This window comes from Sus scrofa, chromosome 12, assembly GCF_000003025.6.
Source record: "Sus scrofa isolate TJ Tabasco breed Duroc chromosome 12, Sscrofa11.1, whole genome shotgun sequence".
Classification (NCBI taxonomy): Eukaryota; Metazoa; Chordata; class Mammalia; order Artiodactyla; family Suidae; genus Sus; species Sus scrofa.
This window is the reverse complement of record NC_010454.4, coordinates 34141649-34168515: the sequence shown is the minus strand read 5'-3', so window position 1 is coordinate 34168515 and position 26867 is coordinate 34141649. Positions and strand designations below refer to the sequence as shown.

The following is a 26867-nucleotide window of genomic DNA, read 5'->3' as shown; positions in this document are numbered from 1 at the left end:
ATTTGACGCCTAGCCTGGGAACTTCCATATGCTGCGGGTGCCGCCCTAAAAAGAACCACCGCCCCCCCGCCCCCGCAAAAAAAAAGCTCACACAGTGGATACCAGGATGGTGGGGTCCTGAAGGGAGGAGCTGAATAAAGCAGATACTGGATGGGGCTGGAGACCACAGCGGGGGACATTGCCTATATATACAGAGGCCCTCCCACCCCAGTCAAGTCCTTAGGGGTGGTTGACAGTATGTATAGTGGTTGAGACCAGGGACTCAGAGGCCAGGGTCCTGGGTTCAAATCCTGCCTCCCCCACTTCCTCTGGCCTGTGCCTCAGCTTTCCCGTCTGCATAAGGAGGAGACTCGCACCTGCCTCATATGGTGTCATGAATTAACCTGCACGGAATACATAGGATGTAAACGCTGGTTAACTGGTAAAGAGCTGTGGCTGTTTAATTAGCGCAGCTGGAGGGAAAGCAGACGGAAGCTGTTCTCCTAATTTCCTGGGCCACCGCCCTGAGCTCCAGGGTGTTGCATTCCGCCCCTGACGCTGTCTCCCTCGCTTTCAGGTGGGACGGTCCGTGGAGCCGGCCGCAGGATGCTCCCCGGGTGTGGATGACCAGCCGCCCAGGCACGGCCGAAGCCCGGATGCCGCGCCCTAGTCTCCTGACCGGGGGACCCCGCCCGTCGTGGGACTGAGCTTCCCGGAGCCCGCCGAGCGAGCAGCGACGGCGCAGGGACCCGGGGGAAGGGGCTCGGCGCCGGCGGGAAACATTTTCCCCCAGCGGCTCGGCAAGATGACCAGCCTGTTCCGCCGGAGCGGCGGCGGCGGCGGCGGCGGCGGCGGCGGGGGCGGCTCGGCCGGGGCGCGCGGGGCCGGGGGCAGCGCGGCCGCCTCGCAGGAGCTCAACAACAGCCGGCCCGCCCGCCAGGTGCGCCGCCTCGAGTTCAACCAGGCCATGGACGACTTCAAGACCATGTTCCCCAACATGGATTACGACATCATCGAGTGCGTGCTGCGGGCCAACAGCGGCGCCGTGGACGCCACCATCGACCAGCTGCTGCAGATGAACCTGGAGGCGGGTGGCGGCAGCGTCTACGAGGACAGCTCGGATTCGGAGGACAGCATCCCTCCGGAGGTAGGGGCGCGGCCCCAATAATTCAGCAGGAGCTCCAACAACTATCTGATCCTCCTAGAGGATCTGGGTTATACTCCTGCCTGGGTTCTACCTAGCAAGCAGCCTTATTTCTCCTAGGGAAACAGTATCAAGTCAGCCTGTGGCTTTATGTTATGGGCAAAAATCATGCAGTCACTCAACAAACACCTGGCACCTACTCAGGGCTGTACCAGGCTCGGTACTAGACTCTGGGTCAGGGGTCATCAGAATCAAGGAGCTTGTTTAAAATGTAGACACCTGACCCCCACCCCAATACACTGAAACCTGAAACCCACTTCCAGGCTGAAGCCCTGTAGTCCGTTTTGCTTTTTTTTTTTTTTTTTTTTTTGGTCTTTTTTCTCTTTTTTAGGGCCTCACCCACGGCATATGGAGGTTCCCAGGCTAGGGGTCCAATCGGAGCTGTTGCTGCCAGGCCTACACCAGAGCCACAGCAATGCCAAATCCAAGCCGTGTCTGTGACTTACCCCACAGTTCATGGCAACGCCAGACCCCCAACCCACTGAGCGAGGCCAGGGATCGAACCCACAACCTCATGGTTCCTAGTCGGATTTGTTTCCGCTGTGCTATGATGGGAACTCCTGTAGTCTGTATTTTTCCAGACTCCTCCTAAACTTCTGGGTATCCATGTTGACCAAGTCAGAGTTTCTGCCCTCACAGAGTTCACAGTCCAGTGGGGACGAAAAGCAGATGTCAGGTTATGACAGCCTGGAGGGGTAAGTGCTAGGACCGGAGATATGGCAGCAGCAGAGAAGAAGCAATAGCTTCCCCGAGGAAGTGTGAAGAGTGAGGGCAAGTTGTGTGGGCAGAGGAACAGCTTGTGCAAAGGCCCAGAGGTGAATTAGAGCAAGAGGCTTTAGGGGACTGGCAGCAGGACCTCCTGCCAGGGTCCTGGAGTGAGCAGAGACCAGGAGGCCAACCCACTGAGAAAGACGGGGGTGGAGTGCAGGGAGCCACGGAAGAGGGGTGACGCATCAGACTTGTGAGTTCAATTCCTGTGATCCAGGCATGAGCGATACTCAAGCAGTTCTCTCCTCTCTCCAAGGAGGTGGCTGGGGGAGATGGGACCACCCCACTGCATCAAGGCCCAGCTGCTGGGTGTGGCCAGGTCTCCTGGGCCCATCTGAGAGTTCAGTACACATCTGGCCCCCCAGTCTCTGCAGAACCCGTGGTGCCGGGCGCAGAAGGGGCCCACAGTCTTTCAGCAAGAGGGTCCTGCCTATAGGGGCAGCTGGGACATGCAGCCATGAGCAAGATGGAAGCGATTCAACTGTGCCCTTCACTGAGTCCCAGCCTGGGCCAGGCACCATCCTACCTGCTTTAGATGTATCATCTCTTCACATCTTTTTTTTTTTTTCTTTTTTTTCATCTTTTTAGGGCCGCACCTGCAGCATATGGAGATTCCCAGGTTAGAGGTTGAATTGGAGCTGCAGCTGCCAGCCTACAGCACAGCCAGAGCAATGCCAGATTGAGCCACGTCTGGGACTTACACCACAGCTCATGGCAACACCGGATCCTTAACCCACCGAGGGAGGCCAGGGATCGAACCCGTGTCCTCATGGATGCTAGTTGGGTTCATTAACCGCTGAGCCACGACGGGAACGCCATCTCTTCAAATCGTCATAAGCTTTGTGAAGGTTTATTATTATTATGACCCTCGTATACAGTGAGAAACCTAGACCCCAATGTGGCCTCGGAGTCCCTTCTCCACACAGCCCTGCAAATGGCCATTCTCCATTAATCAGAGTCATCCTGTGGGGGAAAAGAAGCTCTGTGGGCAACGACATCTGGCTTATCTGGGTGTCACCTGCAGCACCCAGGACAGTCATTGCACATATCAGGCACTCAGGGAGTGTCAGTTGAATGAATAAATGTTGTTGCTGTCTTTGCACAGCTTTCTTTAGTCTCTTTCCCTGGGAGAGCCCTCCTTTGCTCTGCCTGGATTAGCCAGTGGAGGGAGTTTTGGAAAAACCAGATGCTCTTGGAGTTGCCTGGTGGCTGAGCAGGTTAAAGATCTGGTGGTGTCACTGCTGGGACTCAGGTTCAATCCCTGGCCTGGAAACTTTTGCATGCTAGAGGTGCGGCAAAACCAAAAACCAAAAAACAAACCCCAAAGGCAGATTGTGGAGTTCCCGCTGTGGCGCAGTGGATTGATGATCCTGCTTATCTCTGTGGAGGCACCAGTTCAATCCCCAACCCTACCCAGTGGGTTAAGGATCCAGTGTTCCTGCACCTGTGGTGTAGTTTGCAGCTCCGGCTTGGATGCAGTCCCTGGCTTGGGAACTTCCATATGCCATGAGTGGGGCTGAAAAAGAAAGAGAGGAAAAAAAAAGATGCTCTCTGTGAAAAGGAGGGATGTGTGTGTGTGTGTGGGGGGGGGGTTTGCAGATACATCCTTTAAGTGTGAGCTGGCAGGAAAGTTCTCTGCACACACTGACCCCTTCCACAGTCTCATTTGTTCCGACAGTCTGGTGGGTTGGATAGTTCCTCCTACAGCCCTCTGACCCTCTACAAAACCTCCCTGAGCCCCATCTCAGCACCCCTCCTTGATTGTTTCCCCAATGCCCCCCCCCCCATCTTTGGAGCTCTGCTTGGGCCTATTGGCAGGCAGTTCCTGAGCCAGCGGGAAAGTGCTTCGGAAAATTTATGAGCAGCAGCTGGAATGACAATAACTGCTGACTGGGGGCTGATGGATGGTGGACTGGCCCGAGGGGTATCCTTGCCCGTGGGAGAGAACTATCGCCTGTGAGATAAATGGCCCAGACCTTGGCCCCAGAGCACCTGGCAGGCATCCATCACCCACACGGAGTTAAGCCGGGAGGCCCCAGAACCAAAAACTTCAGCGCCTTCAGAGCCAGAAGAACCACCTCCCTGTGGCTGGTGGGACCGGGGCGGGGGATAGGAGAGGGGCTGGGGGAAGCCAGAAACAACGGCTGGGGTTTACCCTCCCTAGAGATCCGGGATCAGCCTTTCCGGAGTGTGCCTGGCCTGCTGTCTGCCTCCTTGGCATTCCTTCATTCTGCTCCAGGAACCTCTGATGCGTGTCTGGGTCTTGCAGCCCCGGGAGGCTGCACGGAGGAGCAGGAGCAGCTGAGAGGGGCAGAGACCTCCCGGTGAGGCCGTGGAGGCCTGATCTCCCTGAGCCTGAGGGCCCGACGGCTCCAGGCCACAGTCAAGAGAAACCCCAAGGGCCTGCCTTCTGTGCACAATTCCTACCAAACGCTCCCTCCTCGCCCATTGCTCCCAGACCAGCTTCCATGGAGGCAGGTCCTGCCAGCCGCTGAGGAAGCCCCAGCTTGGAACCTCATCCCTTAGAGCCGTTATGCGCTGGAGGCTCGCCAGGGCACAGGACTGGAGTTTCTGGTGTTTCCCGCCACCTCCCCTCTTGTTTTCTTGTGGAAATTTGGGGTAAGGAGAGCAGTGGCCGGCCAAGCAGCTACGTTCTTTTTCTGCAAAAGCATCTGTTTAAATACTTTCCGCCTCAAAGGAAAGAACGTTAGTGCATTCCAGGCAGGAGGCCTCCTTGGGTCAGGTTGGCTGTGGGGTGCAAAGTGTGGCAGTGTGTGGATGTGTGTGTGTGCGTGTGTGTGTGCACCCACTCACTCCCCTGCCCAACTGCCATGATGTCGCTTGAGAGTCCGGGTACCAGTGTATGGCCGGGCTGGGGCAGAGCTGTACAGAGGCAAAGGCAGAGGCATCTTAGCAGTGATTTCTGCAAACTCACTTGGGGTTCAAGTTGGGGCCAACCGACAGCCTCTAAGCCCTTCCCAAGTTCTTTGGTCTTGGAGGCCATGGGCACAGAGCTGGGGGGGGGGGCGGAGGAAGAGGCTGGAGCAGGAGGCTGGTAAGGTGTAGGTCAGGTGGGAATTGTGTGACGTAGGCTTTCCAGATTGATGGCTTTTTCCTGCTCCAGACTTTTCTGCACAAGGGTTCAGGTCAGTCCATCTGTCAGGAAGCCTGGCCTTTGCCCAGCCCTTGGCCTCTCCTGCCCCTTTTGCTGACACCTTTATGAGGAGAGATGTCGAGGAGGAAGAGCCTGGGCGCTCCCTTTGCTGCTCTGTGCCCTGAGAATCTAACCGGGGTGTGCAGGTGTGATGCCTGAAGAAGGAACTCTTACTTTAGTGACCGTGTCCAAGTTAAAGCCTCTGTTCTAGAAACAAGAGTGTGGCTTTTGTCGTGCTAATCCATCAGTTTCCTCATCTGTAAAATGGGGTTAAGGATCCGTCACCTACTTTACCAAGTTCTTTGAGCTGAAGGTGAGATAATCAGCATGGAAATACTTTGAGAGGGTGGAAGGATGTTAGTTATTGATCAAAAGTAACCCATGGACAGTAGTCCCCCGTGTGGCTTAGTGGGTTGAGGACCCAACCTTGTCTCTGTGAGGATGTGCGTTTGATCCCTGGCCTCACTCAGTGGGTTAGGGAACAGGTGTTGCCGCAAGCTGCAGTGCAGGTGGCAGACACGGCTCAGATCGGCGTTGCTGTAGCTGTGGCTGTGATGTAGGCTGGCAGCTGCAGCTCAGGAACCTCCATATGCCACAGGTACGGCCCTAAAAAGAAAAAAAAAAATAAAGGTAACCCATGTACAGAAGAGTCCATGCGTCACAAGCGTGCAGCTCAGTGACGTTTCATCAGCACCAGGATCAAGAAATACCAGCAGAGGCTGGAATCCCCCTCGCTCCCCTTCCCAACCTTCCCCACCCCCAGAGGTCACACTGCTGCAGGGGCAATCCCTGAATCGGTTTTGCCGGTTTTGCACCAGACCTGGATGGCTCCAAGCACTCCTCCGGGCGTTGTGCTTTCGCGTCTGCTGTGTGTGTTGGAATCATGTGTGTAGCCAGTGAGCTGAGCGTGAGTATAGGCAGCCAGCCAGTCGTGCGGAGTGGCTTCACATCACTTCACACTCCCACCACCAGCAGCAGAGTTCCCGTACTACATATCCTCGCCCACACTGGATTTTGTCTAAAAGGGTATTTAAATTCAAGGAAGAGTGGGAATTCCCATTGTGGCTCAGCGGGAACAAACCCAACTAGTATCCATGAGGATGCCCGTTCAATCCCTGGCCCTGGTCAGTGGGTTAAGGATCCCTCGTGGCCGTGGCTGAGGCGGAGGCTGGTGGCCGAAGCTCAGATTCAACCCCTAGCCTGGGAACTTCCATATGCTGTGGGAGTGGCCCTAGAAAGAAAAAAATTTCAAGGAAGGGTTGTTATTATTTCTGTCTTTATTGTGTCTGGTACAGATTTTGGAAAGAACCTTGGAACCCGACAGCTCCGATGAGGAGCCCCCGCCTGTCTACTCCCCGCCAGCCTATCACATGCACATGTTCGACCGGCCTTACCCTCTGGCTCCGCCCACTCCCCCTCCCCGGTAAGAATCCCCCTCCTCTCAGTTGCAAAGGGGGCGGGGCGGGGCGGGGCGGAGGAGGGGGGGAGGGGTTGGGATTGAGTCCAAACTCAGTGGGAAGCTCACCTGGGGCCCTCAGTATCCTCTCCCTCCAAGAACAGGCTTCTGCTGCCGTCGGAGGTATTTTAGCTAGCTACCTGAGGAGAACGTGCCAACTGTAAGGTTTGTAAACATTTACTGAATGCGGAGTTCTCATCGTGGCTCAGCAGAAACGAATCTGACTAGCATCCCTGAGGATGCAAGTTCTATCCCTGGCCTCACTCAGTGGGTTAAGGATCCAGCGTAGCCATGAGCTGTGGTGTAGGTCAAAGATGCAGCTCAGTTCTGGCATTGCTGTGGGTGTGGTGTAGGCCAGTGGCTACAGCTCTGATTCGACCCCTAGCCTGGGAACCTCCATATCTGAGGGTTCGGCCCTAAAAAGACAAAAAAAAAAAATTTACTAAATGCCTACTCCCGAGGCTGGGTGCTGTGCTGAACACCGGACAGGAACCGGAGCGAAACAAGGCTCAGCCTTTGCTTTCTGGGGATTTATGGTCAAGAGAGATGTAGAGCAGGGATGACAAACACATGGACTGAGTCCTGATTTCCCCTCCTGAGCCAGTGGCAAACATCGCTTAATTGATCAGTGTGCTCTTTCCTGCTAAGTCGAGACAGAACCTCGGAATCCTTCTCAACACAGCACTCCCAGATAGTCATCCGTAGTGGAGTGGATATCTGCCATCCCCATTCTAGGGGTGCTGTACCCATTCGTAAGCAATGGGAGCAAGTAAGTCTTTTTCTGGGGTAATTTGATACGTGGAGGCAGACAAATAGACTACTAGGTCCCTGGAGACTTCTTCCAGGTCAGGGACTCTGTAATTGAGAAGTTGAAAATGAAGCTGGTTGGGGAGTTCCTGTCGTGGCTCAGTGGTTAAGGAATCCGACTAGGAACCATGAGGTTTCGGGTTCGATCCCTGGCCTTGCTCAGTGGGTGAAGGATCCAGTGTTGCCGTGAGCTGTGGTGTACGTCGAAGACGCAGCTTGGATCCTGCATTGCTGTGGCTGTGGCTGTGGCCGGCAGCTATAGCTCCGATTGGACCCCTAGCCTGGGAACCTCCCTATGCTGCAGGAGCAGCCCTAGAAAAGGCAAAAAGACAAATAAATAAATAAATAAAAATGAAGCTGGTTGCCAGCCGGTCCCCTGGGCCTTTGAGGTGCTTGCTTTCCTGGGCTCCATGTTTGTGGTGGGCTGTTGAAGCCCAGCTGCCTCTTTGTCCCAGAGCTGCCGGTCCTTAAAATGACTCAGGCCTGGGGTGGGGAGGAGGAGGGGGACAGGAGGGCCCAGGGGACTTGTTCCAGGGATTCTTCCCTTGTGGGGATCTTGGGAGCCACAGAGAGCCGTCGTGGGGAACTCTGCTGTCATACAGGGAGAGTCGATAGTAACAGCTACCATTTACTTAGTCCTTTGGTGCCAGACACTGACCAGGTTCTTTGGCTACACTGTCGCATTCCCGCCATCTAACAGTGTGTGAGGTCGGCCCTGTTGTCATGTCCATTTTACGGATGAGGCAATTGAGCCTCAGAACATTTCATAACTTCCCTAAGATGGCAGAGCTGGGAGTTGAACCTAGGTCATTCTAACTCCAAGGCCAACGAATGTTCTTCGCTGTCGTGCCTGTCATCCTCCTAATGAGAGAAACCTCTGTGATCGCCGCTCAGGATGCTGAGAGAGGCCTAGAGAGTCATGGTGGGGGTCAGGGGGGCAGGGTACTGTTTCAAATCAGGGACCGGAGCAGAGCTGAAGGCCTTCCTGTATCCCAGGTGATACCCGGAGGCTGTAATGGGATGGCAGGGGAGGCAGGAAGGAAGTGCTTAGGTCTGGGGGAGACCTTGGCAGGACTCATAGCCCAGGATGGGTCGTGGTGCCCAGGGCTAAATGGCTTTGGCTTTTTTATTTTTATTTTTTGGCTGAACTCCCAGCGTGTGGAAGTTCCTGGGCCGGGAGTGGAACCCGTGCCACAGCATCGACCCAGGCCGTTGCAGTGACAATGCTGGATCTTTAACCCACTGCTCCACAAAAGAACTCCTCCTTTGACTTTTTTTTTTTAATGGAACAATATCAGATAGAATTCTATTTTTTAATTTTTTAATCTTTATTATTATTTTTTTTCCCTCCTTTGACTTAAAAAATCTCAAGATGCTTTTGCAAAGAGTTCAGTTCCTGTTAGGTGGAATAGTCCTATCTATTTTTCAGACGAGAAAAGCAAGGCGTTCCTGCCGTGGCTCAGCAGGTCAACGCAACATAGTGTCCATGAGGATGTGGGTTTGATCCCTGACCTTGCTCAGTGGGCTCAGGATCCAGTGTTGTCATGAGTTATAATGTAGGTCACAGACAAGGCTCAGATCTGGCATTGCTGTGGCTGTGGTGTAGGCCAGCAGCTGCAGCTCCTATTTGACCCCTATCCTGGGAACCTCCATATGCTGCAGGTGCAGCCCTAAAACGGAAAAAAAAAAAAAAAAAAAAAAAAAAAAAAAAAAAGGAAGAAGAGAAAACCAAACCCATAAGAGACAGAATCTCGTTGCAAACCTGCCGTGGATATCCTGGCCACAACCTCTCTCCCTCCTCTGGGCACTTTGGGTGGTCGAGCAGGGTTGTGCAGCCCTGTGACCTCAGCATAAACCAAGACTCAGGAGGCCTTGCTCACACCCTGTGACTGTGGACAAGTCAGTGCCCTTGACTGAGGTTTGGAAGTGAAGGCTTTGCTGGGCTGGGGGTGGATACAGGGATGAGCACTTGAGCCGAAGGGTCAGACAGAAGCAGCGTGTCCTCCCCACCCCCCCTCCTGTAGCTGCCTAACTTCTGGATCTTTAGGTCTGCTTGACTCCTTCTCAACCTCCCTGAGCTTTGTCTGCCTCACCTTGAAATGGGAATACTGAGCCCCGCTCAGTGCTCTTGTGGTGGTGGCATGAGATGCTGTGTGGGCGGCACTTAGCAGTGCCAGCTATGGACCAGCCCCATCACCAGTGCTTTATGCTCCTTCCTGCTCCTGGCTGCACAGCTGGCCTCTGAGATCAGCTCTGACAGTGAACACTGGGACCAGTGGTAAAGCTGTCCCTCACAGGCCAGTGTTCAGCTGAGGCAGGGCCAGCCTCTGAGCACGTGCCCCTTTACCCCAGGATGGCCCCTCAAGGCTCAGATCTGCACCTGGCCCGTTTCTAGGGCCTCATTCAGTCTCTCCGCCCAGGACACCCATTTCCAGCATTGAGTCAATTGGGCACCAGGTGCCGAACCATGTGCAATGCAGAGAGGAATCCAGCGCAGCCAAGGAGATCAGAGTGTCGGGGAGGCACCCACATGGGGTGGGGGTGGGGGGTTGGAGGGAAGGGAAGGCAGCCTAGAGGCAGTGAGAGCCAAGCTTGACCTGATGAAGCAGAGGATAGGAGGGCAAAGGGCACAGCATGTGCAAAGGCCCAGTGGCAGGAAAGAGCGGGCCATTTGGGGGAACTCCAGGAAAGGTGGAATGGCTGAGTGAGGCTGGAGAGTCCAGCAGATCGGGGAGGGCCTTATGGGTCCTCCAGGGAGCTTGGATCTTATCCTGCAGCCAACAGGGACAAGCTGGACAGTGATGTGTCAGGTTCTAGGAATCTCACCCTGGCTGCTGGGGGCATTCAGATTTGAGTGGGAGGTTGGGGCAGGAATGGTCTGGCTCCCTGCTGCCACTCCAATCCCTGGGGTGCCTTTGAGACGGCAAATGGAGCAGGGTTTGGGAGCTGGCCGTGCTGGGGCACAGAGAGGCAGGGCCATCCCAGGGGAGCCTGCCTGGGATGCCAGGATCCCTGGGCACAAGTTTTACCAGGATGATCTGTGTCCCGGGACAGGCCTGACCCCATCTGAGCTTCAATGTCCAGTCTTTACCAAAAATCCTGCCTGGAAGGCTTGTGGCCGAAATCCTTCTGGGCTCTGATATTCTTTGGGTCCACGTGGGGGTCTGATGGGGCATGAAGTTCAAGTTCTGGGGTCCAGAGGCAGAAGCTCTGGGCCAGGAGAGCCTCCCCAGCTTTCTCTCTCTTCCCCTCCCCCAGCCCGTCCTTTCCTCTCTGTCCTGAGCCATAGACCAACCCTGAAGCCCAGAGGCACCCCTCCTCACAGGCCACCTGCTGTTCTTCCGCTGAAATTACAGCCTTGGAAGTTTTTTATTTGCCTCTCAGCTCATTTCTGACATTCCTTTCTGACCACAATGGAGTTGCCTGGCCGCCTGCGCTCAGGGGCCCCCTGGCTCTCGCAGCTGTGTGCAGATCCGCTCTCATCCGCCGATGCCCCGGGCAGGGGGACTGGGAGGGGGCTGAGCCCCGCAGCCGGGACACTCAGCCTCCTGGTCTTTGGCCCCTTCTCACTCGAGTTCTCAGTAACAGATGGCTAGAGGGGTCCAGCTGCAACTCTGAGGCTCCCCTCCCCACAGCTTTCCAGGGTGGCTCTGGCTGGGGTTGAGTTGGGGGACCCATGTCCTGGGTGAAGTCCCTGAGGAAGGGTGGCGACCCTGGAGAGGATTTCCCCAGGGTGCCAGGTCGACCAGAAGGGGTCCTCAAGTCCCTGAGAGGCAACGGCCAGCTGCTTCTCTGACTCTTTGGTCTTTAGAGAAAAATGAAGCCGCCAACAGTGGCGGGAGGCGAGAAGGAAGCGTGCCTGGGCTACATACGATGCAGGCTCTTCTCCAGACCCGTCCTGCATCTGCACAGTGAGATGGGCTGGGGTTCCCTGGCTCCCGTCTGCGGGCCGGGCTCCCACCACGCACTTAGCAGCTAGTTATCCTGTCTGCTGCCACCCCCGCCCTGCCCCCTCAGCCTGCCAGGCCACCCGCCCAAAATAGAAAAGGAAAGGAAGTTATTTCCATAGTCAGTGGCAGCCCGGAAAAGCTCCCCTCCAGTGAGGGGGCGGGCGGGATTCCTGGAGCTGGAGACCAAATCAAAGCCAGACCCGAGGGAGAGTGGCCCCCACCTCCCCGCCGGCCCTCCTCGGCTGCCTTCTCTGTGTGTCATTTCCCTGATTCAGCAGAACACGTGTCCTGCGGTTGCCACGCTGCAGGCTGCCGAGGAGCCGTGGGGAGCTCCTGGCTGGGGCCCCAGGCTGCCCTCAGGCCAAGGATGGGAGGGCGGGAGGTTGGGGATCAGGCAGGGCGCACGCCGGCCGCGGCCTCCTTCCTCTCCCACCCACCTCGCTGCTGGCCTTGCCTGGCCCAGGAGAGCGGCGCCCCCGGGCCCCTTGGAACAAGACCCCTTCCAAGCCCGCACCTCCATGTACCTCAACAGCCTCCAGAGGGGCTCCTCTATGCCTGGGCAGGGTGGGGGAAGCAGTTTGTAGATGAGGAAGCTGAGCCCCAGAGGGGACAGGGTCTCACCGGGGACGACCGGGACTACTGTGCTGGCTTGTGGCTACACCAGATCTGGAGCCTGCCCTCCCCTGCCCTGTGGGGATCTTGGTATCCCCACATCCCCCAGCCCCAGCAAACCAACACTGGGGCGGGCTGGGCTGTTGGCAGCTCTGTCTGTTCCCCTTGGAGTATACCTATTCGCAGCCATAAGCTCATGTCGTGCTGGGTGCTGGGGACAGAGCGTGAAAGCATATGATCCCTGCAGCCATGGCTGAAACCACAATAGCCAGCATGGACATGACCCCTGTAACCATGTCTGAGACCACAACACCTGGAGTTCCCGTTTTGGCACGACAGGATTGTGGCATCTCTTGCTGGGCGCGGGTTCGATCCCCGGTCGGCACAATGGGGTAAAGGCTTCAGGGTTGCTGCGTTCAGTGTAGGTTGCAACTGCAGCTCAGATCTGATCCCTGGCCCAGGAATTCCATAAGCCATGGGGTGGCCAAAACAGGGGAAAAAAAAAAAAAAAATCCCTAACACCCAACATGGAGATGACCTCAAGTCCATGTCTAAATCCACAACCAACGTGAGCGTCGTGAATACGGAGCTCTCTAGGCCCAGGGACCTTGAAGGTGCTGGGTGCTGGGAGCAGCGAAGGTCTGGTGCAGCAGGAGCCCGGCCCAGAGGCTGGGGGTGAGCCGAGGCCCGTTGAGACGGTGAGCTAGAGCACCGGGCCTTTGTGCCAGAGCCGTGGAGACCCAGGGAAGCCTTGGCGCGGGAGTGCCGTTCAGAGCATCGTCCTGGTGTGATGGGCCAGGACAGCTGTGTGTGGGCCTGACTGTGTCTTCCTCCTTGTCATCTCTCCTCTTCAGCATCGATGTGCTGGGCTCCGTGCCCCCTTCCAGCCAGAGGCGCTATCGGAACTGGAACCCCCCACTGCTAGGCAACCTCCCTGAAGACTTTCTCCGCATCCTGCCCCAGCAACTGGACAGCATACAGGTAGTGGGGCGTCCCCTCCAGCCCTGGCCTGGGCGGCATCTCTGCTCACCCACACCATTCCTGCCAGGCCGGGTGTTTAAGCCCAGGCAGAGCTATTTTTGATGCTTGTGATTGTAGGGGGACAAAAATGCTGAAGCAAAAGCCTCATCTCCTGTCTGGATCTGGAGGTTTCCTCTTCCCCCCGGGAAGGTGACAGCCCCGAGGACCCTCTTGGCTGCGGCCTTCACCCCAGGCTGGAGGCAGTGGGTCGGGGGCGGTCAATGGCAGAGGACCAGAGCACCTTCCTTCCCTCCCCTGGGAAAGGCCAGGGAGGCTTCTCCGCAGAGGTTGGCCCTTGCAGCGTGTCTCCCCTGTGACAGCTGGTCCAGGGAGAGCTTTGAGTTTGCAGATCACTCTCCAGGACTGCTCAGGCTTTGATAAAGGAATGGGGTGGTCCGTGGTAGGGGCAGGAGTAGTTTGGGTTTTTTGTTTGTTTGTTTGTTTGTTTGTTTGTTTGTTTTTTGTCTTTTTAGAGTCACACCAGCAGCATATGGAGGTTCCCAGTATAAGGGTTGAATTGGATCTATAGCTGCCAGCCTATATCACAGCCACAGCAACGCGGGATCTGAGCCGTCTCTGTGACCTACAGCACAGCTCACGGCAACGCCGGATCCTTAACCCGCTGAGCGAGGCCAGGGATCGAACCCCAGTCCTCGTGGATTCTAGTCAGGTTTGTTACTGCTAAGCCACGACGGGAACGCCCAGGGAGTAGTTTTTAAGCCCTTGCTGCTTCCTCTGCAGAGAGGTCACTGGCCTGTTAAGTTGGATTTTGGCGGATGACTAGATCCACATAGGAGGTGCTGGCCGCAGGGTGTGGCTGGAGCATCCAGGGAAGTACCCGGGTACCCCCAGATGTGCGTGGATATTTGTGCAACGTGTGTCCTTGGCAGCAGGTGGTTCACAAGCTCGCTCTCCTCCTCAGGCTAACTCCGGGGCTCCAAACCCACCAGCACAGAGGGAGGCCTGACGCCTGCAGCCGGGCCCGGGCCCCGGGACCAGGACAGTCGCTGGAAGCAGTACTTGGAGGACGAGAGGATTGCCCTCTTCCTGCAGAACGAGGAGTTCATGAAGGAGCTGCAGCGCAACCGTGACTTCCTCCTCGCCCTGGAGAGAGGTGGTACCCCCGTTGGGGTGCAGCAGCCGCGGCTCCAGGGCTGAAGGAGGGGGTGATGTTGGCTTTAGCCTGGAGCTCAGGAGAGGCACTGAGCTGGAGGGCCAGTTATCCTTGTGGGAACCCCGGAATCCCGCCAAGAGGCGCCTGAGTCATCAGCCACCCCTGCACACCACCCCCCAGGGACTCAGAAGGAGAGAGGGGCGCCCTCTTAGGCGTGCCCTCTCCCAGTCCCCCTGCATTCTGCTCTGTGTGGGCACTGGCTTTAGCACCATGTGTCTGGAGCTCCAGGAACTGGTGGGTCCATGGGTGCCAGAAGGGGGCATGTTAGTGCCGGGCGCTTGAGTTTTTTGGGGTATTTGAGTTGTCCTTGGGTTAAAGACCCTACTCCCCGGCCTGGTTGCCTTTTCCCTTCAGGGTGGGAGTATTTGGGGCAGGGTACAGGGAGGGGGCTGTGGGAGAGGAGTGTGTGTGTGTGTGTGAGACATCATATTGTGTGTGACTGAGCACGGGGTGCAGGGTAAAGGCTGATCTGAAACAGAAGAGGCCTAAGGGTGGCCCCAGCTCTACAGCAGAGGCACTGGGAGTCTCAATGCCTTTCCTTTTAAATGAAGGGCTGGACAATCCGATTTCTCAAGGTCCCTCTAATAGTGACATTCTAAAGTTCCAGGTGAAAAAAAGAAAGGGCGTTCCTGTCATGGTGCAGCAGAAACAAATCCAGCTAGTATCCGTGAGGATGCGGGTTCGATCCCTGGCCTCACTCAGTGGGTTGGGGATCGGGCGTTGCTGTGGCTGTGGTGTAGGTCGCAGACGCGGCTCGAGCCAGCGTTGCTGTGGCTGCAGCTTAGACTGGCAGCTGTAGGTCCGATTCGACCCCTAGCCTGGGAACTTCTGCATGCTGCGGGTGCGGCCCTAAAAAGCAAAATAAATAAATAAATAAATAAAGTTCCAGGTGGGCATCAGGGCAGTAGTTCCTGTATCTGAGAATTCTGGTTCTTTGAGAGCCCATAGGCATTGTATGGGCACCTATTTCATGAATGCCTGTGTGCACACGTGTGATTCTGGGAGTGGCCCCCAGCTGCCTCCTGCATCTTAGCGCAGGGTGCGTCTGGGTGGAAGCTAACATCCTTGACCACAGTGTGGTCCTTTTTCCAGATCGACTGAAATACGAGTCCCAGAAATCTACATCCAGCAGTGTGGCCGTGGGAAATGACTTTGACTTTCCCTCTCCTGCCCCAGGTAACCTTGGCTTCCTGAGAGGGAGGCCTGGAGGGCGTGGGGGGCACACAGCCCAGTTTGTGGTTTGCATGTTTGGAGTTTGGGGTAGGGTGAGGACACAGGCTGGAGCGGGGGCTCCACTGCCCCCACTGCTACACTCACCAAGGAGTGAGATGGCCCTTCCAGCGAGCAGCCCTGGGGTTTTTGTTTTTGTTTTGTCTTTTTAGGGCCGCGCTCGAGGCAAATGGAAGTTCCCAGGCTAGGGGTCGAATCTGAGCAATAGTTGTTGGCCTACGCCACAGCCACAGCACCTCAGGATCTGAGCTGCATCTGCAATCTATACCACAGCTCTCGTGGCAACGCCAGATCCTTAACCCACTGAGCAAGGCCAGGGATCGAACCTGCATCCTCATGGATACTAGTCAGATTGGCTTCCACTGCGCCACGATGGGAAATCCAGCCCTAGGTTCTTACAACCCAGCAGCTGCTGGAGCCCACTCTTGGGATTGGTCAATAGGCTGGCTGAACTCCTTAGAAGTGCCTGGAGCAAGAAGGGGACACACCACACCACATAATGTCCCCTGGGGGGACGGGGGGGCAGAGGGACCTGGAGACCTGGTCACTGACCTGGGACAGGTTATGGTCTTGTGGGAAACACAGGAGACGCGCCCAAGAAATGAATCAGCGGGAGTTCCCGTCGTGGCGCAGTGGTTAACGAATCCGACTAGGAACCATGAGGTTGCGGGTTCGATCCCTGCCCTTGCTCAGTGGGTTAACGATCCGGTGTTGCAGTGAGCTGTGGTGTAGGTTGCAGATGCGGCTCGGATCCCGCGTTGCTGTGGTTCTGGCGTAGGCCGGTGGCTACAGCTCCGATTCAACCCCCAGCCTGGGAACCTCCATATGCCGCGGGAGCGGCCCAAGAAATAGCAACAATAACAACAACAACAACGACAACAAAGACAAAAAAAAAAAAAAAGAAATGAATCAGCGAAGCTGAGGACACACTTGTTAACTATACAACTGCGTATCAAGGGGAAGGGCACCATCAGTCCGGGAAGAGTTCATTCATTCATTCATTCGTCCATCCAGTAGCTGGAGCATATCTACCGTGGGCCAGGCCCTGCCCTAGTGTTGGAGAAGGGAATGATGAACTTCATGTTCAAGGTGGTGAGAAGCAGAGTTCCCATGTGGCGCATCAGAAACGAATTTGACTACTATCCATGAGGATACGGGTTCGATCCCTGGCCTCACTCAGTGGGTCGGGGATCCAGTGTTGCCATGAGCTGTGGTGTAGGTCGCAGACGTGGCTCAGATCCTGCGTTGTGTAGGCTGGCAGCTGGAGCTCCCATTTGACCCCTGGCCTGGGCTTCCAAATCCTGCAAGTGTGGTCCTAAAAAGCAAACAAAGAAAAAAAAAAAGGTGAGAAGCAAGAATTGCCTCAGGAGAGGGCCAGGTCCTTCCAGGAACCCTAAGCAGCTGAAGGAGAGCCAGGGTGGACAGCAGGCTGCCGGGATGCAGGGAGCTGGAGCTGGAGACACCCAGAAGGCCCTGGTTGCACACTGGACATCTGGACTCTGCCTGTGTGTATGCAGAGTGGGCCCTGCTCTGCCAGTGCCCTCCCCGCCACACACACACAGGCTGCCTGCCTCAAAGAAAGAATTGGCAGCTTTTGCCTGAAACAGATCTTACGTGGCGTGGGGGAGTGGGGGAGGGGAGCAGAAGGATGGGCAGCTCAGCTGATCCCAGCTTGAAGAGAGAAAATCCCGTGGAACTGATTCATAAGCAACAGGCGGGGAGCTTAGGCCCTGCCAGATGTGCATCTGGGGGTTTTAACGGCGGCCTCTTGTCCTTGATCCTGAATTAACTATAGATACCCGGACCCACTGAGATGGATCAGAATGACTCACGGGGACTTAGCAGGCAAGGTGACTCGGGATTAGCGCAGGGGCTTTAGAAGGGCCAAGGGAGACCTGAGTGGGTGCTGAGTGAACGAGAAGCCTCTGGGAGGCTGCCTGGGTCCTGACTTTGGGACTAGGTCTGTTCGCACTCTTACTCATTGTCTAACCAGTCAGAACTTCTGTGTTTGGGGGGGAGTCATGGAGAGGCTGACTCTAGGAGGGAATCCCCAAGGGGGTGCCTGCTGTGTGCCCCGAGTCTCCTTCTCTTTTTGCTTTTTTAGGGCCGCACCTGCAGCCTATGGAGGTTCCCAGGCTAGTGGTTGAATTGGAGCTGTAGCTGCTGGCCTGCGCCACAGCCACAGCAACACCAGATCCTTAACCCACTGAGCGAGGCCTGGGATCGAACTAGTGTCTTCATTACCATCGAGCTACAACGGGAACTCCTCGAGCCTCCTTCTTTACCGCATCAACTCACACACCATGGCAGGAAGCAGGCAGGTCGGACACGTGTCAGTGAATGTTTAATAACCTTTTGGGGTGCAGGGGAAGCCCCAGTGCCTAGCATCTGGTAGTTTCCATGGTGTAGACACTCTGACCACCACGGCAAATGGACTTCACAGAACACGGAGTCAGAGGGGCGGAGCCTGCGGGAGCCAGCCCTCTGTAACGCTGTCCCTTTTTACAGAAAAGGGGACAGTGAGGCTTGAGTGGGGAAAGAAACGCCCCCCAAGCCCCAGTGTCCTTCGTGCATGAAGCTCCCCACCTCCCTGTTAGGGGAGAAGCCTGCCGTTTGCTCCCTTCCTGGAGTGGAGGGTTGAGCTGAACCCCTGTCCTGGGGGACAGCCCTGACCCATTCCTCCCCCCGCCCCTGGGGTCTGTGTGCCACTCTCGCTCTCCAGCTGACCCTCAGCGGTGTCTTCCCCCTTCCAGGAACCAGCGATGCCAACCCTGCTGTGTCCGAAGATGCCTTATTCAGGGACAAATTGAAACACATGGGAAAATGTGAGTCCAGCCCTCCCCTCCATATCCCCCTGGAGGGAACCATCCAGAATTTTCTTTCTTTTTCTTTCTCCTTTTTTTTTTTTTTTTTTTGTCTTTTTGCCTTTTCTAGGGCCGCTCCCGTGGCATATGGAGGTTCCCAGGCTAGGGGTCCAATCAGAGCTGTAGCCGCCGGCCTACCACAGCCACGGCCACTTAGGATCTGAGCTGCGTCTGCAACCTACACCACGGCTCATGGCAACGCCAGATCCTTAACCCACTGAGTAAGGCCAGGGATCCAACCTGCAACCTCATGGTTCCTAGTCGGATTCGTTAACCCCTGAGTCACGACGGGAACTCCCCACCCAGAATTTTCAATGCAGCTGATTCTTGGTGAACCAAAGTAACATTTTAATCACAGCAGGCTCCCTCAGGCTCTCCTGCCTCACTCCCCTGTGCAGCTGAGTCTGGACACAAATTAAGATTTAAATCCTCTTGAGCCAGCTGTCTGTAGAAAAATAATAATGTCCTGACTGCCCCCCCCCCAATTTTAGACTTTACATTATTGGTGGCTGTGAGGGCTCGGCTTTTGGGCCCCGACTGAGTGAGGAGGTCCGAGCTAAGTCCACTTTCTGTGGGTGGGAGGCCCTCAGGGTCAGTGACCTCTTCTCACAAAGTTGTGCTAGCCGGGGCTTGCCTTTGCATCCCCCCCCACCCCCCACCCCCCGCAGCCAGACGCACAACCTGTGTGTGAGAGAAGCTGCCATCCCTTCAGGCTCCATTTCAGAGAAAATCTCGGATTAGTCATGGAAATCCCAGAACCAACTCTGGAGGTGGAGCGGGGACAAGGGGAGGTGGCAGGAAAGAAAGCCAAGATGCGTCGCCGTCTGTCACAGCTGGGGAAGGAGGAGTACCCGGATCTCCGGCTGCTGGCTGCTGGCCCTGGCCAGGCTCTTGGTGGCCTGTGCTGCCCCTGTCGGCTGACCTGGGATGGCAGCCTCACTCCTGCCAGGGGCAGCCAGCCTGCCTTGGTCTGCGATTGCTGCCCCCTCCCGCCTCCCCCACCAGCCTGCCCCCTGCTCTCCATCCTGAGGGCAGCTCCCTGCCACCCTGGCTGCATGCTCACAGATCTCTCTGCCCACAGCCACCCAGAGGAAGCTCTTTGAACTGGCCAGGGCTTTCTCAGAGAAGACCAAGATGAGGAAGTCGAAGAGGAAACACTTGCTGAAGCATCAGTCGTATCCTTTCCAGCCTGGCCCGGGGTGGGGGCGGAGGATGCCAAGGGCGCTGGAACCCTGAGCTGGACTCCGAGGCTGCCCCTTCCCCAAGACGGGGACGGGGCCCTGTGCCCTCCCCTCTCCACTGCCAGCCCTGCTGCCAGTCTGCCACCTGGTCTCTTGGTGCCAACCTTGATCCCCACCAGAAGGCATGGGGGGCAGGCCAGGGTAGGCTCAGACGTGCTCCCACAGCTTTTCAACTTTTTTTCTGGGGTAATCTGCATCTTGGGAGAAAACTTGGTTCTTCCATCGAAATCACCAAACCTTTCCCTAATTTATTTCTTCCTTTCCTTTCCTTTCCTTTCCTTTCCTTTCCTTTCCTTTCCTTTCCTTCTCTTTCTTTCTTTTTTCCATTTTGGGCCGTACCTGTAGCATGCGGAAGTTCCCAGGGAATTGAATCCAAGCCGGATTGGCAACACTGGATCCTTAACCTGCTATGCTGGGCTAGGGATCAAACTGGCACCGTCACAGAGACAAGTCAGGTCATTAACCCAATATACCGCAGCGGGAACTCCCCTTTCCCTCATTTCTTTTTTTCTTTTTATAGCTGCACCTGCGGCATATGGAAGTTCCTAGGCTAGGGGTCAAATCAGAGCTGCAGCTGCCAGCCTACACCGCAGCCACAGCAACTTGGGATCTGAGCCACATCCACAACCCAAAGTTTGCGGCAATGCCAGACCCTTAACCCACTGAGTGAGGCCGGGATTGAATCCACTTCCTCATGGATACTAGTCCGGTTCTTAACCCACTGAGCCACAACGGGAATTTCTCCTAATTATCTTAAGTTGAATTAAGAATTCCACCTTCTCAGAGTTCCCTTTGTGGCTCAGTGGTTAACGAACCCAACTAGGAACCATGAGGATGTGGGTTTGATCCTGGCCTCGCTCAGTGGGTTAAAGATGTGGCGTTGCCGTGAGCTGTGGTGCAGGTCACAGACGTAGTTTGTATCCTGTGTTGCTGTGGCTGTGGTGTAGGCCGGCAGCTACAGCTCTGATTTGCCTCCTAGCGTGGGAACCTCCATATGCCACAGGCGCAGCCCTAAAAAAAGAAAAAAAGAATTCCGCCTTTTCATTTCAAGCCCCTCGGCCCTGCCTTCTCACTTTTGGTTCCTCTAGTTCATAATAAGATTCTCTACCATTTTACCCAAACTCTTAGCCATGCTTGTCAAACAGGACCCAGGCTCTTAGAGGCTGAGCAGCCAAAGGAGAACAGGGAGAAAGTTGCTTCTCTGTCCCCAGAGGTGGGAGTTGGGTGAGTCAGGGCCTGGCTGCTCACCTGACCCCAAGAAAAGGAGCTTATGGAGTTCCCATCATGGCGCAGCAGAAAGAAATCTGACTAGGAACCATGAGGTTTGGGTTCAATCCCTGGCCTCGCTCAGTGGGTTACGGATCCAGTGTTACTGTGAGCTGTGGTGTAGGTTGCAGACGCAGCTTGGATCCCGCATTGCTGTGGCTGCGGCATAGGCTGGCAGCTGTAGCTCTGATTAGACCTCTAGCCTGGGAACTTCCATATGCTGTGGGTGCAGCCCTAAAAAGACAAAAAAGTAAGGAAAAGAAAAGGAGCTTATAGGAGGTGACGGGGAGCTTGGGGGGATAAGGCTGGTGTAGTGCAGGCCTCCTGAGCTTGCAACTGGGAACACCATGGCTGGGTCCACCTATTCCCAGGACAGTTTTCCTGAATGGCCTGGCAGGCTGGGGGCTGCGGCATCAACAGCCAATCTCTTGGACGACGTGGAGGGCCACACCTGTGGTGAGGCGGGGCAGGGGGAGCGTGGCTCGGGGAGAAGTGGGAGCTCTGAGCTGCCTGTGATGGGTGGCCCTCCAAGAGGAGGCCCTGGGTCTTTCACAGGTGGACCCAACCTGTCCGGGAGGGGACACCCGACCTGGGAGACCCATCAGGGTGGGTGGGCAGGTGACCCAAAGAAACGGGTCCCCCCGACTTGGTCCATATTGCCTCTCCCTTCCTTCTACTCCTGAAAGGGGGCCTGGCCACATCTCCACCTAGATCTCCTGAGCACACTCTGCCAGGTGCTGTTTCTGGGGAATATCCTCAGGGGTGTGAAGGGACAGACAGGCCTTTTTTTTTTTTTTTTTTTGGTCTTTTTGCCTTTTTGCCTTTTCTTGAGCCGCTCCCAGGCTAGGGGTCTAATTGGAGTTATAGCCACTGGTCTATGTCACAGCCACAGCAACGTGGGATCCAAGCCACATCTGTGACCTACACCACAGCTCACGGCAACGCTGGATCCTTAACCCACTGAGCAAGGCCAGGGATCGAACCCAAAACCTCATGGTTCCTAGTCGGATTCGTTAACCACTGCGCCATGACAGAAACTCCCAGACAGGCCTCTTGAGAGCCAAGCACAGGGCAGTTTCAGTCTTGGGGCCCAGAGGCCTTACCACGTTCATTCAATCCCTCCCCGAGGCTCGGGGGGCAGAAGACACCGCCTCAGACATTCCTAGGCCCGCAGCCAAACCCTGCGGCTCCTGCCCAGAGCACAGGGGCCCTTTGGTGGTCAGGAGACTTCCAGAAACGAGGACCAGAAGGGCTCAGAGGTCCTCTGGATGGTCCAACCTCCTCATCTCATTTTACAGATGAGGAAACTGAGGAAAGAGCTTGTGCAAGGTCTCAGAGCTCCGGGATGGAGCCAGAGCAGCAGCCGGGGGTGGTCCTAACCCCACTCTGGGCCCTGCTGCCTCTCACCAGACCCCCACATCACCCCTGGGGATCAGCGTGTGCCCCCAGCAACAGCGGGGTGGAGAGGGTTGGGTCTCTGTCTTGCCCCACCTGGGGGACATGCCTGAGTGCGACCCTGCAGGGTGCAGGATGAGGTTGTTCCCTCTGCTTTGCAGATGATGAGTTCCGGGGAAGGCGACAGGAGGCGGCCAAGGTGGAGGAAGCGCTAAGGGAAGGACAGTAAGAGGTAAGGCCCTGCCCACACCCAGGTGTCTTCCCAGGAGTCCAGAGGCATCAGGCTCAGGTGACCGGATGACACAGGTCTGGGGTTCCTTCCCTTGTTGTTGTGGCAGGGGCTTCTCCATGGGAACTAGTCTTTTGCATTTTTTCCCTCTTATTTGACCAAAGATAATCACACCTGCCTATGCCAGATGCTAGGAACAGGAAAAGAAAAATCAACTTTGACTTTGATGAGCAGCCAGGACACACAGCACACTAAGAACCATTTAAGAAAAACTGGAGTTCCCCTTGTGGCGCAGCAGAAACGAATCCGACTAGGATCCATGAGGATGCTGGTTCGATCCCTGGCCTCGCTCAGAGAGTTAGGGATCTAGCATTGCCGGAAGCTGTGCTGTAGGTCGCAGACGTGGCTCGGACCCTGCATTGCTGTGGCTGTGGCGTAGGCAGGCAGCTGCAGCTCCGATTCAACCCCTAGCCTGGGAACTTCCACATGCTGCCGGTGTGGCCCTAAAAAGAAAAAAATATGTATGTATAAGAAAACCTGAGATGGCCTCACCCTGGCCATGTCCGTTCTTGCCCGTGCGGGTTGGTGGAGGAGATGAGGAAACGGCCCTCTCTCCAGGCAGCTCCGATTCTGGCTGGAGCCCTGGGCTCTCTCTAGGCTGCTTTTCCGCCTCTTCCTGTGCATCCCTGGAGATGAAACAGGGCATGTCAACACCTCCTCCAGGGCTCAGGGGAACCTGGCCCTCTTCCAGCCCCTTCCTCATCAGGAACCTGCCCGCCTCCCCCTCCCCGCCCCCCGTAGCTGTCCTGGTCCCAGGCGTCAGCCATCTACAGGGCTTTCCTGAGCTCTCGGTGTGGCGAATATGGCCCTGTTTCAGGCTCTGGAGCAATCCTGGCTCCCTTTGGGGTAGGTACAGTGAAGGGAGAGACCAGGTGTGCAGGACACAGCCAGGAACGGCACAGGTGCCCTCTCCCCTCTGCCTGGGATGCTTCGCATCACATCTGGTTGACTCACCGCCACACCCTGTACCAGGCACTTCCAGACCCTTTCTGTTCTCTCAGGTTCTCCTCACCCACGTGGCTTCCCCCGTGCTTCCTGCTGGTCTGGAATGCGGAAACAAAGCCAGCCAAGGGGAGCCCCCCCCCCCAGTCCCTCGCAGTGCCGCTGCCACCTCCTTCTCACTGGTCCCCAGGGGCGATGTGCCAGCTCAAAGCCACCCCCATCAGGACTTTGCTCATCATTTGTCTTCCAGCGTTCCCCTTCGAGCTCCTTCTTCAGGTCGACATCCTCCTCTTGAAACCCAAAAGTCAGAGTTCTGGGTGTGGCTCAGCAGTCAATGAACCCAAATGGCATCCATGAGGTTGCGGGTTCGATCCCTGGCTTCCCTCAGTGGGTTAAGGATCTGGCGTTGCCGTGAGCGATGGTGTTAAGTCACAGATGTGGCTTGGATCTCGTGTGGCCGTGGCTGTGGTGTAGGCTGTCAGCTGTAGCTCCAATTGGACCCCTAGCCTGGAAATTTCCATATGCCGCAGGTGCAGCCCTTAAAAAAAAAAAAAAATCCTCCATATTTTCCTTCATCACCCACCTTGCAGAAAAGTGGCATCCTCCTTCACCCATTGCAGGCTGGCCACTCCTCTCCCCTCCCCTAGAGCGACTCAAGGTCACCTGCCAGATCTGGGGCCTTTTCCTGTGTCTCGTGCTCTAGCGCTCTCTTCTGCACAGCCTCTCCCCAGAACCTGTCCTCCCTTGACTCCTGCGGCTCCGGGAGTCCTGGGCCCCTTCCTCTCTGCTGTGGATTCTCTGGCGCTTTAGGGCTCCCGTTGCTCCTCCCACTCCCTCAATCCCAGCTCTTCAGGGAGCGCTGCCCTTGATGCTCTTTGAAGCCTCCCTACTCCCGACTCTTCCGAGCGGGGCCACCAGCCTCTTTGACCGCATCAGCAGCACTTCTGTGCACTTGGCCCCCACATCTGAGTCTCCGTCTTAGTCAGGTCTCCAGATCTGCTCCAAAGCCCCAGCTGCGCCCGTGATGGTCTTTCTGGTCCTGGCTGTCAACTCACTGAAAGCCAGACGTCCCCTCTCCCGACTTGCTCATTTCCTTTCTCTTCCTTAGTCCTCCCATCATTGCCCTGGTGCCTCTTATCAGCTGCTAGTGTCTTCACTGCCTCTGCTCTGTTCACGCATCACCAGAACACCACCACTTGAGTTCCCCCTTTCCCCTGGCTCTTTTTTTTTTTTTTTTTCCTTTTTTGGTCTTTTTAGGGCCACGCCGGAAGCACATGGAAGTTCCCAGGATAGGAGTCGAATCGGAGCTGTAGCCACCAGCCTATACCACAGCCACAGCAATGGGGGATCCAAGCTGCCTCTGTGACCTACACCATAGCTCACGGCAACGCCGGATCCTTAACCCACTGAGCGGAGGCCAGGGATCCAACCTGCATCCTCATGGTTCCTAGTCAGATTCATTTCTGCTGCGCCACGACGGGAACTCCTCTCCCTTGCTCTTTGAATGCCTCTTCTCAGTAAAGGCTCCAGGCCTCTTCAGCCTGGCATGAGGGTCCCACCAAATTCCAACCCCATTTTACCTTTCTGCCCCTGCAGGTAGCTTAGCTGAGCTATCCCTGTATCACTGAGCAGGCCAGGCACTCCCCTACCTCTCTCAGCCCAGCTGCTTCCACCCCCATTCCAGCATTCCCCCCCCCCCCAATTCCAGCTGCCAGAGTCCCTGCTGATCTGCAAGCTGGAATGTTTCTAGGAGCTGGGATTGACGGGTGTGACCCCAGGCAGAGTCCCAAGGCTGACATAGAGTCTCAGGGGGAAGGAGAGGGCTCTTGTCTTTGGAAGCTTCTTGCCCCAAACCATCTCTCCAGGAACCAGTGATGAGGAAACAACCACTGGATTCCATTGAAAAAGCCTCCTCCTGTCCCTTTTCCTACCAGGTGCCAGCAGTTCCTCCTCACCGGCCACAATCTGAGCCAGGGGAGGCAGCCAGACAGCAAACTGGCCCCCAGCTGAAGAGCCCAGCTGCAGCCGGACAGATGGTGCTTGAGTTCTGAGGCCCAGTGATTCTCCGGCCACAGTCCAGCCCAGCCACTGCCACTGCCACTGCCACTGTCCAAGGGACTCAGAACTTTGGAGTTGCATGCTGTGATTGGAGGAAGGACCTGGGGTGGGGTGGGGTGGGGCCACAGCCAACCAGGCCCTTTTGTAGCCAGGCTGTTCTATGGAGGATGAGTGGAAATGCGGGATCTACCCTTTTCTTGGAAAAAAAAAAAAAAAAAAAAAAAAAATTTCCCCCAGAAAACAGGCAAAGATGGAGGACCCCAAAAGGCAGGATGACCCCATCGGTGGCTCACTGGCCTGAAGGTAGAGCCCCTGCCTTCCCCCTGTCCTGGTCTGTGTTGCAGGACCATAGACACTGCCTGATCCCCTCCCCACCCCCCAGCTCCCTTCCAGGCACCTTGGGCCCTTTATTCGCATCTCAGCCTTTCCCCTGGGAGTGCTGGTCCTCAGTCCCCCCTGCACAGAGCACTGGGTGAGAGAGCCCTGGGCAGTTGCTCAGGCCCCGTCTGCAGAGTGATGGGCCACTCCAGAGAGGTATCTGCTGACTGCCCTGCCCCGGCCCCTCACCCTACCTCTGTTAGGGGCCGAAACAGAGTCCCCAGCAGGGATGGGGAGGCCGGCCACCCCGGAGCTGGAGGATTCTGGCCAGGCAGGGATAGTCTTTATTCTGGCAGAAGACAAAAGCCAGTTCTGGAGGGGGGGACACTGCAGTCCCATGACAGTGGGGGCTTAAGGGCTCTGACCCCCTAGCTGGACTAGAAGTTCTGCTGTTGCTAAGGGTGGGCAGTGGCCAGTTCTTTAGTAACCCAGAGAGGGTGCAGGACGGAGGGGCAGGCCAGCCCCCGTGGGAGCCGCTGGGATGGAAGGGCTTGCTGGGTGCCCCTTGTGGAGAGTGAGAAGGTGAAGGGTCCAAAAGGAAGAGAACAATAGCCCTACTACGAACCCGACCCAACACCAAGCACTGCCAATGGGAGGGAGGCAGCCCCGCCTCTGCGGCCCCGCCCGCGGAGATGGGCAGGCGCTGACCTCGGGAGACCCCGCAAGCCTGGGCAGGCACGAGGCTCCCGCCCGAGCGCGGGGAGCCAGCCCAGCTGCGCGGCAGTGGGTGTTGGAAGTGGGCGCCAAGCCTTGGAGGGGCTTGGTGGCCGTAAGTCACCCCGAGATAATGAGAGCGTGGCAGGTGGTCGCCACTAGCCCCGCGGTGCCGCGGGTAGGGGGGACCCCGGCCCGGCTCAGCATCCCCCATCCAGTGCGGAAGCGCGGGCACCCTCCCGATCCCCACTGCCCCCTATGGCCCCCGGAGGATCCGGGCGCAGAAGAGGGGGAGTCCCAGTCCTGGTCCGTGTATGTGGCTTTGTTAGTTTTGTTTTTGTTTTTCTCCTACGTGTGGGTTTTTTCTTGGAGCTGTTTCCTAGGAATTCATGTAATAAAGACGTGGTGTTCTCTTTGGTGCTCTGA

At 56.4% G+C, this 26867-nt stretch overlaps 1 protein-coding gene across 1 annotated transcript; it reads left to right on the top strand.

Annotated features, from left to right (window-relative positions):
* Nucleotides 785-26867, top strand: CUEDC1 (CUE domain containing 1). The gene is given in 11 exon segments (NM_001243919.1): nt 785-1126; nt 6401-6528; nt 12785-12911; nt 13873-13883; nt 13886-14064; nt 15217-15300; nt 18108-18179; nt 19300-19393; nt 21123-21181; nt 22282-22352; nt 25286-26867. Coding segments are annotated over 10 exon segments (1164 nt in total). The 3' UTR covers nt 22350-22352; nt 25286-26867.